The following is a 19925-nucleotide window of genomic DNA, read 5'->3' on the forward strand; positions in this document are numbered from 1 at the left end:
AGTGCTAGCCAGAGCAATTAGACAAGAGAAAGAAAAAAAAAAAAGCCATCTACATAGGAAAAGAATTCAAACTATCTCTCTTCAAGGATAATATGACCCTATACATAGATAACCCTATAGACTCTGCCAAAAGGGTCCTGGAATTGATAAACAACTTTGGTAAAGTTTCAGGATACAAAATCAATGTACAAAAAATCAGTAACATTTCTATACACCAATAACATTCAAGCTAAGAGCCAAATCAAGAATGCAATCCAATCTACAATAGCCACATACACAAAGACATACACAAAAACCCCTGGGAATACATCTAACCAAGGAGGTGAAAGATCTCTATAAGGAGAACTATAAAACACCGCCAAAAGAAATCAGACGACATAAACAAATGGAAAAGCATTCCATGTTCATGGGGTGGAAGAATCAAGATTGTTAAAATAGCCATACTGCCCAAAGCAATCTATAGATTCAATGCTATTCCTATCAAACTAACATCATTTTTCACAGAACTAGAAAAACTATTCTAAAATTCATGTGGAAGTAAAAAAGAGCCTGAATAGCCAGAGCAATCTTAATCAAAAAGGAAAAAGCCAGAGGCAACACATTACCAGACTTCAAACTATACTGTAAAGCTACAGTAATCAAAACAGCATGGTACTGGCACAAAAACAGACACATAGACCAATGGAACAGAATAAAGAACCCGGGAAAAAAAAGCCACATACCTACAGCCATCTGATCTTCAACAAAGTCAACAAAAATAGGCAATAAGGAAAGGACTCCCTATTCAACAAATGGTGCTGGAATAGCTGGCTAGCCATATACAGAAGGAAGAAACTGGACCCCTACCTTTCACCATATGCAAAAATTACCTCAAGATGAATTAAAGATTTAAATGTAAGCCCTCAAACTATTAAGAATCCTAGAAGAAAACCTAGGAAACACTTTTTTTTTTTTTTTTTGAGACAGGGTTTCATTCTGTTGCCTAGCCTGAAGTATAGTGGCATGATTAGAGCTCACTGCAGCCTTGACTTGCCAGGCTCAAGTGATCCTCCCACCTCAGCCTCCCATGCAGCTGAGATCATAGACGTGCACCACCATGCCTGGCTAATTTTTTACTTTTTGTAGAGATGGCAGTCTCACTATGTTGCCCAGGCTGGTCTCAAACTCCTCGGCTCAAGCAATCCTCATGCCTTAACCTTCCAAAGTGTTGGGATTACAGGCATGAACTACTAGGCCTGGCCCCTGGAAACACCATTCTGGTTGTTGGCCTTGCGAAATAATTTATGACTAAGTCTCAAAAGCAATTGCAACCAAAACAAAAACTGACAAACGGGACCTAATTAAAGAGCTTATGCACAGCAAAAGAAACTAGCGACAGAGTAAACAGAAAACCTACAGAATGGGAGAAAATATCCATGAACTATGCATCTGACAAAGGTCTAATATCCAGAATCTATAAGAAACTGAAACTCAGCAAGCAAAAAATAATCCCATTAAAAAAAATGGACAAAAGACATGAACAGACACTTATCAAAAGAAGACATACAAGTGGCCAACAAACCTGAAAAAAATGCTCTACATCACTAATCATCAGAGAAATGCAAATCAAAACCACAATAAGATACCATTTAACACCAGTCTGAATGGCTATTATTGAAAAGTCAAAAAGCAACAGATGCTGGTGAGGCTGTGGAGAAAAGGGAACACTTAGGCACTGTTGGTGGGAATGTGAATTAGTTCAGCCACTGTGGAAAGCAGTCTGAAGATTTCTTAAAGAACTTAAAGCTACCATTTGACCCAGCAATCTTATTACTGGGTATATATCCAAAAGAAAACAAACCTTTCTACTAAAAAGACAGATGCACTTGCATGCTCATCGCAGCACTATTCACAATAGTAAAGACACAGAATCAGCCTAGGTGCCCATCAACAGTGGATTGAATAAGGAAAATGTGCTACATATACACCAGTTGTTCCCAGCCCTTTTGACACCAAGGACTGGTTTCATGGAAAACAATTTTTCCACAGACTGTATTGTGGGGAGGGGATGGTTTTGGGATGAAACTGTTCCACCTCAGATTAGTCATTAGTTAAACTCTCATCTGGCATTAGATTCTCATAAGGAGTATGCAACCTAGATCCTCCACATGCACAGTTCACAAGAGTTCGTGCTCCTATGAGGATTTAATGCTGCTGCTGATCTGACAGGAGGTGGAGTTCAGGTGGTAATGCTTGCTCACCTGCAGCTCACCTCCTGCTGGGCAGCCCAATTCCTAACAGGCCATGGATGGGTAACAGTCCAGAGCCAGAGGCTGGGGACTCCTGATATACACCATGGAACACTACACAGTCATAAAATAAATGAAATCATGTCCTTTGTAACAATATGGATGCAGCTGCAGGCCATTTTCCTACGCAAATTAACACAGGAGCAGGAAACCAAATACTGCATGTTCTCGCTTACAAGTGATAGCCAAACACTGGGTACTCATGGGCATAAAGATAGCAACAATAGACACTGGGGACCACTAGAGGGTGGAGGAAGAAAGGAGAGCAAACATTGACAAACAACTGTTGGCTACTATGCTCAGTCCCTGGGTGATGGGATTATTTGTGCCCCAAATCTCAGCATTACACAATATACCAGGTTAGCAAACCTGCACAGGTACCCCCGAATCTAAAATAAAAATTGAAATAAATAACGATGAAGAAAAAGTAAAATCCTTATCTCTCACTGTAAAAAAGTAAAAATAAAAAGACCAAGGTGAAGTCAGCTTGAGGAGAGTTGGAAGAAGTTTCATTCAGTTTGAGAGATGGAGCCACACTAAACCAGCAGAGTGGGTCCCAATCTTTTCTGCACAACTTCCTGGGGGAGGCTTAAAGAAATACATGTGAGATCACAATGCTGGGGGTGGTGCACATGTCTGAGTATTTTACTTTAAGCTCTTCAGGTGAGTCTGACACACAGCCAAGGTTGAGGACCCATGTAAGCAGGCGGGCCAGAGTGCTTTTTATCTGAGGCACGTCCTGTTCTCTGGTCCAGCCACACCTGCAGCACTGAAACCCAATGTCTCCAAGCAGCTGACCCCTAAAGGGTCCAATTCTTCTTTTAAGAGGGGGCTGTTTGAAGCGATGTGAATAGAACGTGAATAAGGGCAGAGAAGGTACAAATATGCTAATAAGGCAGATATTCCAACCAGTTTATTGTATTTTTACACACACAAACACACACATATACACAAAAATAAATAAATAAATAAAGTAAGCTCTATACCCAGTAATAGCACTAGTGATGATGCATTTTTGTATTTTTAAGATCATATTTTTGAGAAAGATCAAATAATATTTCATTAACATTTATCTACTAATTAATATTTAAATGTTAATGTATATTTAACATTTTTTACAACAACGTTACTGAGGTATAAATCACAAAACATACAATTAACCCACTTAAAGTAAACAATAGTTTTCATTATTTTCACAGAGTTGTGCAACTGTCACTGCAATCAATTTTAGAACATTTTCATCACCCGAAAAAGGAATCCTGTACCTATTGGCAGTCATTCTCCATTACCGACCCTTCCCCCAACCCTCAGCAACTATTGATCTGTTTTCTGTCTCTATGGATTTGCCTATTTTGGACATTTCATATAAATGGAATTATGCAATATATGGTCTTTTGTTATTCCATTATTTCACTTAGGATAATGTTTCCAAGGTTTACCCATGTTGTAGCATATATCAGCATTTCATTCCTTTCTACTGCCAAATAATATCCATTGTTGGAATATACTACATTTTATTTACCCGATCATCAGCTGATGAACATTTGGGTAATTTCGACTTCTTGGCTATTTGAATAATGGTGCCACAAACCTTCCTGTACATGTTTTTACGTGGACATAGGTTTCCATTTTTCTTGGGCATATACCAAAGAGACTTGCTGTGTCATATAGTAACTCTATGTTTAACCTTTTGAGGAACTGATAGTTTTCCAAAGTGGCTGTAACACTTAACATCCCCACCAGCAACATATGAGGTTTCCAGCTTCTTCACACTCATGTCAATACTCATGATCTGTCTTTTTTATTATGGCAATATTTGTTTTTTCTTTGAGACAGGGTCTTACTCTGTTGCCCAGGCTGGAGTGCAGTGGCTCATTGCAGCCTCAACCTCCTGGCCTGGCTCAAGTGATCCTCCCACCTCAGCCTTCTGAGTACTAGGCTACAGGCACGTGTCACCACAACTGGTTAATTTTTGTATTTTTTGTAGAGATGGGGTTTTGCCATGTTGCTCAGGCTGGTCTGGAACTCCTGGGCTCAAGCAATTCACTCGCCTCACTCTCCCAAAGTGACAGGAGGTGTGAGCCACCATGCCCAGCCAGTAATTGCATTTTCTTTATGACAAAATTATTTTCAGAGCTTAGAACTGGATAAAACTTTTTCTCTACTTGTATATTCCTTCTACAAAGGAAAGCAGTCATTGCTTCTTTGCACTGACTGGTAGAAAGCTTAAAACTAAAACTTTTCTTGGTTGGAAATTCTTGCTAAATTTTAATTTTTATTTTCATCTTTTATCTTGTAGGTATTTTTTGATACCTCTATATTAGTAAAAGCTAATTCACATCCCTTCTAGTGGGAAAGAGACTATTAAGAAGTAACGAAATAAATATGTGGTAAGTACCCTTGATCTGCACAGCAATCTCAAGGCAGTAATTATAAAGGATAAAACTGAGGATATGAAAAGTTATTTACCAAAGTCAGAAGCTTATAAGTGGCAAAACTGGTATTAGAATACAGATCTTGGAGTCCCTCATTTCAGTTCTTTATCCTCTCTCAACATTCCATTATTCTGTTTAATACAGACATTTTATGGTATCTGAAAAGTACCCCAAAGTAGCTCCTGAAGAACCAACACTTAAATGTAATACAGTCCCTGTGATAAGATGTTCAACTAATATTTTATCCCAGTGATTGAGATAACTTTAAATGTTCCTCAATAGTCCCCACAATAGCTTAGCTCTGTATGAAAGAAAAAAATGTGTTTATTTTTCACTGATAATTATAATTATTATAATAAGGATTTTTTTTTTTTGAGATAGAGCCTTGCTCTGTCTCCCAAGCAGGAGTGCAGTGGCATGATCTCAGTTTACTGCAACCTCTGCCTCCTGGGGTTCAAGTGATTCTCGTGCCTCAGCCTCCTGAGTAGCTGGGATTACAGGCATGCACAACCACTCCAGGCTAACCGTATTTTTTGTATTTTTAGGAGAGACAAGTTTTGCCATGTTGGCCAGGCTAGTCTCAAACTCCTGGACTCAAGTGATCTGCCTGCCTTGGCCTCCCAAAGTACTGGGATTACAGGTGTGAGCCACCACACCTGGCCTATAATTATTATTTAAATTATTAATTTTCTACTAATGCTGAGAAAGATGGTATAAGACATAAAAATCTAATGTTTGTCTAATGATATGGGTCAAGGCACCTAATATCAATAGTTAGCTAAAGAATAGGGGAAAATATTTACAAATAATTCCAATGTAGAATAATTTATAGAAAGTTACTTTATATTTTTCCACATTACATTTTAAAGTAACTTAAAATATTTTTGGCTATATGAAATTTATATATTCTTCCTTAAAGAAAGAAAATAAACTTTTATGGAAGTAGTTACAGAAATGCACTTGGTATTCATTACTGGTGATACAGAATAGAATTTAGGTTTAGTGCCAGATATAGGGTGAGAACACCATTACCTGGAAACTATACTTACCTCTAGGTGATTTCTGTAAATTTGAAGTCCAATGATTTCACTTATTAAAGTGGACAAATAAGTTATATGTTCCGGACCTAGGTGACAGTTACAAAAACTATCTAAAAGACAAAAACAGTCTAACCATGAATGAGAAGATTCAATACATTTTATAAACGCCTCAAAAAAACTATTTTCTTACCCTCATTCTATCTCCACATCTGGACTTGAGTATTGTGAACAACTGCAGTTTGATCTAAAGAATTAGTCCATCACTATGAATTACCACACGTCACAAAATGACTTAAATCACCAGTGTTAAGTAAGTGGTAGGACCTTATGATTGAATAAATATTGGTTTTCTAGAATTGTAAAAACCTCAGAAAATGTATAGTTTTGCCTCAATCATTTTATAGGTGTGGGAAATAAACATGAGGTGAAGGGACTTGCCCAAGATCTCCTAAGTTCATGGCAGAGTGGAGACTACAAACAAGTTTATTTATGATCGAAGGTTGTTCTACGATACCATAATATTTCAAGTCAAAACTTAAAATGGACTTGATTTTTGGCTTTGTTTAAACCTGCAATTTAAAAAACTAAGCAAGATCCAGCCGAAAATGGCAAAAAGGTTTTATGAATACACACTTTTTGCTAACAGTCAACTAGAAACCAAATAGAATAGCAATGTTACTATCAGAGCAGATCATGGGTATATTATTAAAAGCAAGTGTAATGATGCCAGCCTTCAGATTCCCTAGGATATTTTAAAACTCTCAAGCACTTCTATTACATAGTTTAGGGTCACTGGAGAAAATTACTTTTATGCAGACAAAGGAACACACATCTGGAAAAGGAGCTAAAGAAAAATTGGGCAGTTTTTATCTATTTTATTCCCTGAAGAAATGTGCTGACCACTAACTTCATAAGTTGAATATTATAAATGAAAAAAAAAGGAAGAAATAGAAATCCACCCAGTTCTGGAATCATGGATGGAGTTCTGGAAGATGGTTTGATCTTGTAATCTTTTTTACTGGTCCTCTCTTGGCACTCACTGTCTTCTGCTTAGTTGGATTATATCTTCCACTGAAATAAATAAGTGTTAATCATAATTTTTCAGTCACCATTATGTACAATAAAAACATTATAGGCCACACAGGGAGAAATGTATATTGCACCTTGTTCCCCCCCATAGACCTTCACATGGAAACCTTCCTGTGAATAGTTTCTGCTTACAGTGCAAATCTTAGGCAGCTTTCTGTTATAGCACATCATCTCCACAGCTACAGAGGCATACAGCTTAAGGGCAGATAATTCAAAGGCTGGAAGCAACATGTCAGGTGCCCTAATGTGGAAAGTTCTGTCTAATCAGGTATAAGACAGATCCATGAATTCCTTTTCTTAGATTTCCATGAGATCCTTTTTCCATGAATGACTTCTGTGGCATTAAAAAGCCAACCTTCCTTACACTCTGACTTGAGAGAGTAAAAGGCCACTTCAATTTCCTAAAAACTTTCTTAGGGGGTGATGGCAGCAAAATGACAAAGTAAGAACTTGTCATTTTCTCCTCATTAAAATGAAGGATAAAATTCTCTCCTCCATAAAAGTGATGACAAATTGGCAAATATGGTTAGAAGCAACTTTATCAAAACCCTGGAAATTAACTAAAGTGTTGCAACAATCCTGGAGAATTTATAAAATAACAACAGCAACAAATGGCTGAAACTTCAAACACTGAGCTTTGTAGCATTTTAACTTGCCCTATGCCTATCCCCTGCTCCCCTGGCTCTCATCCCCAGCTCCATGGTAGCCTTGAAAACCAACAGCACACAATTGCAGTGAAAACTCAGTAGCCTGGCGGATACCATAAGAGGCAGAATAGGGTTGGAGCTCCTTTAACACCTATTTCATTCCAAGAGGAATTTCATTATTTAAACAGTCTGGTGATTACTTGAAAGACCACTTACAAAGCTATCTTTATTTGACCTGACATGGAGATGGTCCAGTGTAAATAGCCTTTTCCCTAGGGGCATTTGCTGGAACAATAAGAAACCATTGTTTAATTTCAGAGCTGCCAGAGTTAGTAGATAACAATTGAGGCAAAAAGTAGGCTAACCAGGAAGCTTAAAAGGAAAAGCTGAGAGGCCAGGCTCAGTGGCTGTCACCTGTAATCCCAGCACTTTGGGAGGCTAAGGGAGGCAGGTGGATGACTTGAGGCCAGGAGTTTGAGACCAGCCTGGCCAGTATGATGAAACCCCACTTGTACTAAGAATACAAAAAAAGACAAAAAAATTAGCCAGGCGTGGTGCTGCATGCCTATAATCTCAGCTAGTTGGGAGGCTGAGACATGAGAATCACTTGAGCCTGAGGCAGAGGTTGCAGTGAGCCGAGATCAGCCTAGGCAACAGAGTGAGACTCTGTCTCTAAAAAAAAAGGAAAAGCTGAGAAATGAGTGTTAATAAGCTCCATTATATTTCTTGGAATCTAGAAGCCCATACACATGTGTAACTGTGGGTATGCATAGGACTGGGTGCATACTCAGGAAAGGCCTGAAAAGGCCCTAAGCTCTTGCCTCTGGCTCACCTTGAGGCTCTGCACAAGCAGGAAGTAAAGAATAAGGTAGAGTTGTAATTTGCCTGGCCGACTGTTGAAGGCATGCTCCAACACACACACAGAGCCCATCAGCAAAGGCTAGGAGATTTATTGATGATAGGCATTTAAATAAATCTGTTCAATCATTAGCTGACCCCTAAGCTAACTCAGCAGAGACTTCAGTGTCTATCCCAACAAAGGATACAGATTTTACATAATTATTTTAGAAAAGTCACTAAACAAGCAGCTGCAAAAACAGTGACGACAACAAACCCTGGGGAGGAAAAAGAAACTAATACACACAGTGGCCATGTTATATTTTTTAAAACACCCAGTTTTCAAAAAAAAATTACAATATATGAGAAGAGACAAGAAAACATGGCTCTTATACAAGAAAATAAGCAACTAATAAACATTTTCTCTGAGGAAGTCCAGATGTTAGACTTAATAGACAAAGACTTTAAATCTACTATTTTAAATATGTTTAAAGAACTAAAGGAAAGCATATCTATAGAGGAAATTATGAGAATGATGCCTCACCAAATCAAGAATACTAATAAGAGATAGAAATTATTTAAAAAGAACCTAATAGGCATTCTGGAGTTGAAAAAGAAAATAACTGCAATGAAGAATTCACTAGAAGAGCTCAACAGCAGATTGGAGCAGACACAAGAGTCAGTGAAGTTAAAGATTTGTCAATTAAGATCGTCTGGTTTGAGCAACAGATAACAAAGAATAAAGTGAAGGAAATTAAAATATTTTCCCCAAAATATATTTCTTTGACATATTTTAAAATGTCAGTCTCTTGGCCAGCAGGCAGAAATGGCCTTACAAAGCTGTCTTAAGTGGGGAAAGTTTGCATTAATGTGGAGAATCTCCACTAATGCAGCTGTGCCACCTCCCCTTTCTATGCTTTTCCCCAGATGTAGGAGAGATTGAAAGTCTGACACATTTAAAAGTCTGAGAAGAAACATTTACCGTCTATTCTCTCTGAGGGTGGCTTCACCTACATAAAAAGTCCACCTTTGTTCGCCAAACCTTTTCTCCCTGCCCCCAAAACCTTTTTTAAAATCAGAATCTAAGCCCCCACTCTTTCTGTAACCTCAAAATGGTATATAAGTTTCTGTAACTCATTGGGAAGTTGGGTCTTCATTCTGAAGACTCCCATGTATACATATTAAATAAATTTGTGTGCCTTTTCTCCTATTAATAAATCTGATTCATGTCTGTGATTTTTAGCAAACTTTAGGGGCCAAGAGCCTATGGCTCCCACTAAAGAAAACTGAACAGTCTCAGAGACCTGTAAAACACTATCAACTATACCAACAGATGTATAATGAGTATCCCAGAGGGAGAGGGAAAAGAGAAAAGGACAGATAGAATATTTGAAAAATAATAGCTAAAAATTTCCCAAATTTCATCAAAAATATTGATTTACAAATTTAAGAAGCCTAATAAATTCCAAGATGAATATCCAGACACATCATAATTAAACTATCAAAAGCCAATACAAAGAGGGAATCTTGAAAGCAGCTAGAATGAAGCAACTCAGTCTGCATAAGAGATCTTCAATAGGAGTAACAACTGATTTCTCCTCAGAAACTATGAAGGCCTGAAGACAGTGAGATGAAATATTCAAAGTGCTATAAGGAAAAAGACTTTCAACTAAGAGTTCTATATGCAACAACACTATCCTTTTAAAATAAAAGAAAAATTAAACATTTCCAGATAAGCAAAAACAGAAGGAATTAATCATCAGCAAACCTGCCCTATAAAAAAATAGTAGAGACTTTTGTGTTGAAATAAAAGGACATTTGATAGTAGTGTAAATTCACATGAAGAAATAAAGAAAACTGGCAAAGGTAACTACATAGGTAAACATAAAAATAGGATAAATGTGGTTTTTGTTTGTAATTCTTCTTTTTAAATCTCCTAACTGATTAAGAAAACAACTGCATGAGCAATAATTGTAAATCTGTTGATGGAAACAAAATGTATAAAGTTGTAATTTGTATGACAATAACAGCACAAAGTAAGGTGGAGGGAATGGAGCTACATAGGAAAGAACTTTTGGTACACTATTGAAATTAAGTTGTTTTGAACCTAAAGTAGATTGTTATAAATTAATATCTTAATTGTAATTCCCAGGCAACCACTGAGACCAAGACCAGATGGCTTCACTGGTAAATTCTACCAAACATTAAATCATACATATATAAAACCAATTCTTCACACACACTTCATAAAAATGAAATAGGAGAGAACACCTTCCAACTTATTTTATGAGGCAAATATTACTCTTATTTTCCTGTTTCTGCTTATTTGGGGTTTAGTTTGCTCTTCTTTTTCAAGTTTCTTAAGGTAAAAGATTTGATTTTTTATTTGAAATGACTTCTTTAAAAATATATTTACAGCTTTAAATTTCTCTCTAAGCACTAAACCTGATAAAGAAAATCTATGAACAAATTTTACAGCTAACATTACATTTAATGTAAAAACCAAAAGCTTTCTCTCTAAGATAAGGAACAAGTTAAGGATGTTCACTATTACCACTTCTATTCAACATTGTATAGGAGGTTCTAGCCAGGGCAATTAGGCAAGAAAAATAGACAAAAGGCATCCAAATTAGAAGAAAAAAAAAGAAGTAAAACAATCTCTATTTAGGTGACATGTTCTTATATATAGAAAATACTAAGGCATACACATACACATCCAGACACAGACACATGCATGCATTTATGAGATCTAATAAGTTCCTCAGCGTTTCTAGATTTAAGATCAATATGCAAAAATCAACTGTATTTCTAGACACCAGCAATATACCGTCCTAAAATGAAACTTGAAACTTAATTCTGTTTCAAACTGCATCAAAAAGAATACAGTATTAGGAATAAATTTAGCCAAAGAATTGCAAGATTTGTACACTAAAATCTATAAAATACCTGTGAAAGAAATTAAAGAAGATCTAAATGAACAGAGAGAAATTCATGTTCTTGGATTAGAAGACTTAATAGTTAAGATGGGAATACTACCCAAAGTGATCTACAGATTCAACATACTCTCTCCATCAAAACACCAGCTAAATTTTGTGAAGAAATTGACAAGTGGATCCTAAATCCACATGGAAATAAAAGGGACTCTGAACAACCAAAACAATCTTGAAAAAGAACAATAAAATTGGAGTACTCACACTTCTTGATTTTAAACTCACTAAAAAGTTAGTCATCCAGACAGTATGGTATTGGCATAAGGATAGGGTTATAGATCAATGAAATACAACTGGGAGTCTAAGAGTAAACCCATATGTTATGGTCAATTGTTTTTTTACAAGAGTGCCAAGAGCATTTAATTGGCAAAGGATAGTGTCTTCAACCTATGGTGCTAGGACAACTGAATAAATACAGGCAAAAGAGTGAAATTGGACGCCTACCTCACATCATATACAAAAATGAACTCAAAATGGGTGAAAAGGGAGCTAAACTATAAAACTCTTAGAAGAAAACATAGGTTAGGCAATGACTTCTTATGTATGACACCTAACACACAAGCACGCAAGAAAAAGTAGATGAAGATCTTTATCAAAATTGAGAACTTTTGTGTTTCTAAAGATATCATCAAGAAAATAAAAAGACCATCCATAGAATGGGAAAAAAATTGTAAATCTTTTATCTGATAAGGTCTCATACTCAGAATATAAAATGCTCTCAATGCAACATAATAGAGACAAACAAACCAATTTAATAACAGGCAAAGGACTTGAATAGACATTTCTCCAAAGAAGATACAGTTGTCCCTCTACATCCAAGGGTGACTGGTTCCAGGACCCCCATGGATACCAAAATTCACAGATGCTCAAGTCCCTTACATAAAATGGTGTCATATTTCCATATAATGTATACACATAATCCAGTATACTTTAAATCATCTCTAGATTACTTATACATAACACAAAAGTAAATGCTACATAAACAGATGTTATACTTTATTGGATTTTAAAAAATTATTTATTATTATTGTATTATTATTATTATTATTTTTGATCCACAGTTGGTTGAATTCATGGATGCAGAATTCATGGATATGGAAGGCTATCTGTATAGAAATGGCCAACAAGTACAAGAAAAGATGTTCAACGTCATTAGTCACTAGGAAAGTGCAAATCAAAACCACAGTAAGGTATCACTTCACATCCATTATGATGGTTAAATTTTTTTTTAAATAAAGGACAATATGTGTTGACAAGGATGTGGAGAAACTGGAACCCTGATACACAGCTAATGAGAATATAAAATGGTACAGCCACTATAGAAAATAGCTTGGCAGTTCCTCAAAAAGATAAACAAAATGGAATTAACCCAGCAATTCCACTTCTAGGCATGCACCAAAGAGAATTAAAAACATTTACACACAAAACTTGTACAGGGATGTTCATAGTAGCATTATTCATAATAGCGAAGAGGTGTAAATGTGTAAATGTTCATCAGCTGATGATTTGGTAAATAAAATCTGGCATATCCAAAAACTGGAATATTACTCTGCCACAGAAAGGAATAAAGAATTCGTATATGTTCCAACATGGATGAACCTTGAAAATGTTATATTAAGCAGCAGAAGTTAAACACCCAAGTTCACATATTGTATGCTCCCATTTACAGTTGGAAATGTGTCACATAACATTTCGGTCAGCAATGGACTGCACATATGACAGTATTCCTGTAAGATTATAATACTGTATTTGTACTGTACCTTTTCTATGTTTAGATACACAAATACTTCCCGTTCTGTTACAATTGTTAGAGTGTTCCCTACAGTAATATGCTGTACAGGTTTGTAACTTAGGAGCAAGAGGCTATACCATATAGCTAGGTGTGTAGTAGGCTCTACCATCTAGGTTTTTGTAAGCACACTCTATGATGTTTGCACAATGACAAAATTGCCTTATGACACACTTCTCACAACATGTCCCCATCATTAAGGGACACATGACTGACCGTATATGAAATAACAAGACCAGAGAAAACCATAAAGATAGAAAGCAGATTAGTAATTGCCAGGAGTTTAGTGGAAGGGGGTTTGGGAACTAACTGCTCATTCATATAGGCTTTCTTTTTGGGGTGATGAAAATGTTCTGGAATCAGTTAGCGGTGATGCTTGCATGACCCCATGAACATACGAAAAATCATTGAGTTGTACACTTTACTTTATTATTTTTATTTAAAAAATTTTTTAAATGGGGTCTGGCTCTGTTGCTCAAGCTGCAATGCGGTGGCACGAACATAGCTCACTGCAGCCTTCAACTCCTGGGCTCAAGTGATTGTCCTGCCTTGGCCTTCCAAAGTGCTAAGGACATAGAGTTGTAGGCTAAAAGGATAATTTTTTTGGTATGTGAATAATATCTCAATTAAAAAAATTTTCTAAATGTGCTTTGGGAATAATCCATTTCCTGTTAAAATTTTATTTAGTTTATTAATCATGTCTAAAAATGATTTCTTCTGGTGAAATATGGAATTAACCACAATCATTCAATTATTATGTCTAATTAATATAGCTCATTATAGATATTTATTATTTATAGTACTAAATGATTTTCTATTACATTAAGGATGTTTTGAGTAGCTTCCAAAATACGGCCCATTTCTAAAAGATCTAACTAACATGATGACACAAATGTCTGAATAATAACTGACTAATGACACTAATGATGAAGCTGAAGTACTTCACTGGTAAAAGATATTTAATCGCCGGGCGCGGTGGCTCACGCTTGTAATCCCAGCACTTTGGGAGGCCGAGGCGGGCGGATCACGAGGTCAAGAGATCGAGACCACGGTGAAACCCCGTCTCTACTAAAAAATACAAAAAATTAGCCGGGCGCGGTGGCGGGCGCCTGTAGTCCCAGCTACTGGGAGGCTGAGGCAGGAGAATGGCGTGAACCCGGGAGGCGGAGCTTGCAGTGAGCCGAGATTGCGCCACTGCACTCCAGCCCGGGCGACAGAGCGAGACTCTGTCTCAAAAAAAAAAAAAAAAAGATATTTAATCTCCTAGATGTCTTTTAGAGCAGTGTTTTCCAAACTGCAGAATGCAACTCATTAGTGGATTGATTTACTGAATTACAATAGCAGTATAAAAATAACAGAAAAGGAAACAGAACAGAAGCGGAAAAAGAACATATATTAATAAAAAGAACAGAAAAGGGGCCAGGTGTGGTGATTCATGCCTATAATCCCAGCACTTTAGGAGGCCAAGGTGGGAGATTGCTTGAGCCCAGGAGATTAACACCAGCCTGAAAAACATGGCAAGACCCTGTCTATATTCTCTACAGAAAATCAAAAAATTAGCTGGACATGGTGGCTCATGCCTACAGTCCTAGCTACTCAGGCGGCTGAGGCAGGGGGATCTCTTGAGCCTGGGAGTTTAGGGTTACAGTGAGCAATCATTGTACCACTGCACTCTAGCTGGGGCAACAGCACAAAACCTGTCTCTTTAAAAAAAAGAAAAAAAAAAACAGAAAAAGAAATATCAACATGCATCACACATAGCAAGAGAAAATATTCTTTCATAAATTGTAAAATATATAAATATATGTGTGGGTATAGGGATCACAACATGGTGTCAGTCATGGTCAACAAAGTTTGGAAACCATTCTATGCTCCTGAGTATTATGGTTTTTAAATAAATAATAGTGGCTAAGCCTCTAGCAAGTTTATGTTATTAATAGCAAAACAGTCACTTGCAGTTCCAAATTACTGTCATATGTATTTTTCTGTCCTCCCAAATCAATACATTGTTACTCTGTTGATTCTTTATATTCAATAAAGCACTATAGTAATGATAATAGTTAATGTTTATTGAGTTAGGGATTTTTTTAAATAATCTCTAATTCTCATACCAATCATTCATTTTGGGTTTCATCTCTTCATCTTATGGGGGAGAAAATGGAATCTGAGAGTGGTTACTTATATAAAGCCACGTTAAATAATAAGAAATGGAGGCAAAAACTGATTGGTCTATCTGCTCCAAAGTCAGTGCCAATTTTCATTTACACTTGTCCCCCCTTTATCCATGGTTTTACTTTCCACAGTTTCAGTTACCTGTGGTCAGCCACGGTCCGAAAATAGGTGATTACAGTATAATAAGCTATTGTAGAGACACCACATTCATATAACTTTTATTACAGTATGCTGTTATAATTAAGTTGTATTATTAGTTACTGCTAATCTCTTCCTATGCCTAATTTGTAAATTTAATTTTATCATAGATATCTATGTATGTAAAAAAAAACTTAGCATACACAGAGTGCTGTAGTATCCATGATTTTGGTATCCACTGGTGATCTTTGGAATGTATCTCTCTTGGGTAAGAGAGGACTGCTGTACCACCCTGCTTCTCACTATTGTTTTAAACACTGTACTCTATTAGTTATACAGTATTGATACTGCTATTTTGACTTAAGAATTTCCATAGTCTATCTGGACTGTCTCTTGACTTTTCTCTTTTAATATAAAATTATTTAAAATGATTATAAAGTATACATATTCTTATATAAAACCTAAGAGGCATAAATATAAATCATCCACAATTTCACTAACCTATTTTGTACTGCAATTTTTGTTTACTATTATAGGTAAGCGTTTTTCTATGTCAGCTGTGTACTTTCCTAGAATGTAATTTTTGCAACTTCCTAATATCAACAGAGTTATTGACTTACACTTTTAATGTTGGATATTTTGGTTGTGTTATCTCTACTGTAGCTGCTTTTTAAAAAAATCAAAATCAGAAGGATGCGCCCCTAACAATCTGTCTCTTACCGAGTCCTAGTATCAATTTCCCTCAGGTTCTTTTGCTCCAGGGTACCAACGGCTCCTGGTTATTTTCTTCCTTTAGGGCTTTTAGTCACTTTAAAACTGTTCATAAGCAGAAAAAAATGAGGCTTCACATTAAAGAAAAAAAATAAACTTTAGTTTTCTATTTTTAGGAACTATTCCTGTGGTATCAATTTTGAGCTCCTTGCTTTCGGGAATATGATTTTTCATAGTTAATACACACCATGGGCCACAGTCAATAAAGTTACCTATTAACTTGTCTAGACTTTTTTGGCAACTTACAAAACTTATCCCAAAAAGACTGTTTCTCCTATTTAATCTTAAAGAGACTTTTGTCCAATTGGTATACGTAAAGATCTCTAGAATACATCCTTCAACAGCAGTATAGATATCTTGTTCATTTGTGGTCATAATACATAGTATTATGTCTACACAGTAGGACTATAATAGCTAATATTAAATCTACATAGTCTACATAGTAGGACTACAATAGTTAATATTAAATCAGGCACTATCCCTTTCTGCTAGATTTTTAAAAGAGAATTTCACATTTACATGGGTATTTTCTAATGTTCTGATTTGTTCTGAATGTTAGGAAAAATGGGTAAGTCAATATTTTAATATTAGTACATATGAGAATATCAACCAAAGCAAACATTAAAAGCCATGGAGACTTGATTAAAAGTTCACAAATCATAAATGTACCAATCCATAAATTATAATAAAGCAAATACTGATGTAACCACCACTTAGGTCAGTCACTAGAATATTATTATCATACTGGAAGATGCCATCATGTCACTCACAATTATTATTCACTTCTTCCTTTCCATTGGTATTAATAATTACTAGCCTGTCTTCTGACATCACAGTTTAGTTTTGTCTGTCTTTGAACTTTAAATGAATGGGATCACATTGTACATATTCTTTTATTTCTGACCTACTTCACTCAATACTGAGAATTATCCATAATGTTGTATGAGTTATAGTTTGTTTTTATTGCTGTTATTATTCATATATGTATATATAATTTTTATCCATTCCATTACTGATGGACATTTAGGCTGTATTCAGTTTTGAACTGTCAAGAATAAAGCTGCTATGAACATTCTTGTTCTTTTGGTGTAAATGTATGCACCATTCTATTTGATATACTACTGGAATTGTTGGGTTATAGAGAAGGTATATGATCAGCTAAATATAGAAAGTAATGCTAAAATGTATTTGATATGGTTTGGCCCTGTGTCCCCAACCCAAATCTCATGTTGAATTGTAATCCCTGGTGCTGGGGGAGTGACCTAGTGGGAGATAATTTGATCCTGGGGGCGGAACTCCCCCTTAGTGTCCTTGTGATAGTGGGTTCTCACGAAATCTGGTTGTTTGAAAATGTGTAGCACTTCCCCATTCACTCTCTCTTCTGCTCTGCCATGTGAAGAAGGCGCTTGCTTCCCCTTCACCCTTCCACCATGGTTGTAAGTTTCCTGAGGCCTCCCCAAACATGTTTCCTACACAGCTTTCAGGACTGTGATTCAATTAAACTTCTTTTCTTCATAAATTACCCAGTCTCAGGTAGTTCTTTATAGCAGTGTGAAAACAAACTAATACAGTATTCCAAATTGGTTGTATAAATGTATACTCCTACTAGCAGTGTATGAGAATCCCCTATTCCTCCAGATCCTTGACAACACTTGGAATCATCAATCTTCAAAATTTGTAGCTGTATCTTGTAATCTTAATTTGTATTCTGCTGATGAGTAATGGTGTTGAGTCTCTCTTCACATGTCCTTTGGCCATTTGGATATCCCATTCTGTGAGGTGCCTAATACCATAACTTCCTTAAAACACTCAAATTTGAGTCATCAACAAAAGGAGGATACTAACTTCCAGAGTTAAGCCAGTAAGAAAAACAATATTTTGAGGTAGTACCGATTATATATATCTAATTTGGATGATTAGAGAGATATTTCTATGTTTCTATTAGATGAGTGATTTGCATTGTTTATAGTTTCAGAGAGTGAACAGGGTTTTTTTTTTCCGTTTGACCATTTATTTAGTCATAAATTCATTCAAAAATTATTAAACACCAATTTATGCCAGGCACTCTATTCAACATTAAGTTTCATCAGAGATGGAAGTGATTGATCTGGGATCAAGCACAAGCAGTGCTGGAGGGCACAAACCAGCTGAATGGGCAGGTACACCAGACCGTGTCATCCACCTCCATGCACCAGCACCTTAAGCCCAGTTCAGACCTGCGGTGTGGAGGGCTTCACAGACAACCTGATCTCAGCCTGATTCACAGCTGCTGCTACATAAGGGGGTGGGGAGGAATGAGTTTGGCACCCAGGTGATCTACTTGGTTGTCCTTTGGTAGTAACTTGCCCAATTTTGACAGTAAGTGGACAAGTATCTTAGCCATGACTTGGAAAGGACATGATAAACAGAAGTTCAGATTCCCCAGGGATAAGAGTCTGGGTCATCCTGCCAGAGGAAGAAAAGGCCCACACTTGAGTCATGGATAAATCAGCTTGGTACATGGGACTGCAGCTGCGCTATAGCCCTACTCCCTCTGCCCAAACCTGGTTCCTAGCCTTCCCCCACAGGTGTTGATCCTAAGAACCTTCACTAATAAACTTCCAGGCCAGGTACAGTGGCTCATGCCTGTAATCTTAGCACTGTGGGAGGCCAAGGCGGGAGGATCTTTTGAGGTCAGGAGTTCGAGAACAGCCTGGCCAACAAGGTGAAACCCTGTCTCTACTAAAAATACAAAAATTAGCCAGGAATGGTGGCACACACCTGTAATCTCAGCTATTTGGGAGGCTGAGGCAGAATAATAATTTGAATCCAAGAGGCAGAAGTTGCAGTGAGCAGAGATTGCACCACTGCACTTCAACCTGGGTGACAGAGCAAGACTCCATCTCAAAATAAATACATAAATATATAAGGCTGGGCGCAGTGGCTCATGCCTGTAATCCAAGCACCTTGGGAGGCCAAGGCAGGCGGATCACCTGAGGTCGGGAGTTCGAGACCAGCCTGACCAACATGGAGAAATCCCGTCTCTACTAAAAATACAAAATTAGCTGGGCATGGTGGCATGTATCTGTAATCCCAGCTACTCGGGAGGCTGAGGTAGGAGAATCACTTGAACCTGGGAGGCAGAGGTTGCAGTGAGCCAAGATCGCGCTATTGCACTCCAGCCTGGGCAACAAGAGCTAAACTCCATCTCAATAAATAAATAAATAAATAAATAAGTAAAATAAACTTCCTACATGCTGATTCCTGTTTCAGAGTCTACTCCCTGAGAGATCCAACTCCCAGTAATATCCAGTGGAAAACCAAACTGCCCTCATAGACCTACATTCTGGTGACATACATATGTGTATGTGCTAACATATGATTAGAATAAAGAAGTTTATTCCAATTCTGTGAAGAAACTCATTGGTAGCTTGATAGGGATGGCATTGAATCTATAAATTACCTTGGGCAGTATGGCCATTTTCACGATATTGATTCTTCCAACCCATGAGCATGGAATGTTCTTCCATTTGTTTGTATCCTCTTTTATTTCATTGAGCAGTGGTTTGTAGTTCTCCTTGAAGAGGTCCTTCACATCTCTTGTAAGTTGGATTCCTAGGTATTTTATTCTCTTTGAAGCAATTGTGAATGGGAGTTCACTCATGATTTGGCTCTCTGTTTGCCTGTGATTGGTGTACAAGAATGCTTGTGATTTTTGTACATTGATTTTGTATCCTGAGACTTTGCTGA

At 36.9% G+C, this 19925-nt stretch overlaps 1 protein-coding gene across 3 annotated transcripts in view; it reads right to left on the minus strand.

Moving 5' to 3' along the window:
- Positions 1–2781: 2781 nt before the first annotated feature.
- Positions 2782–19925, minus strand: part of CCDC169 (coiled-coil domain containing 169) — a 72435-nt gene continuing 55291 nt past the window's right edge. Inside the window, exons 8-9 of one of the 3 annotated variants that reach the window (XR_010115963.1) lie at positions 16146–16241; positions 6761–6834 (exon numbers count right to left, since the gene is read on the minus strand). Coding sequence is in view for 2 of the 3 variants with exons in the window: in XM_055245230.2 (XP_055101205.2) it covers positions 3012–3120 (109 nt within the window). In the remaining variant the exon portion in view is untranslated. Of the gene's footprint in view, positions 3121–3176; positions 6835–16145; positions 16242–19925 lie in introns of those variants that run through there. The other 2 variants (XM_055245230.2, XM_055245229.2) reach the window with 2 other exon arrangements.

Source organism: Symphalangus syndactylus, chromosome 15 (assembly GCF_028878055.3).
Source record: "Symphalangus syndactylus isolate Jambi chromosome 15, NHGRI_mSymSyn1-v2.1_pri, whole genome shotgun sequence".
Taxonomy (NCBI): domain Eukaryota; kingdom Metazoa; phylum Chordata; class Mammalia; order Primates; family Hylobatidae; genus Symphalangus; species Symphalangus syndactylus.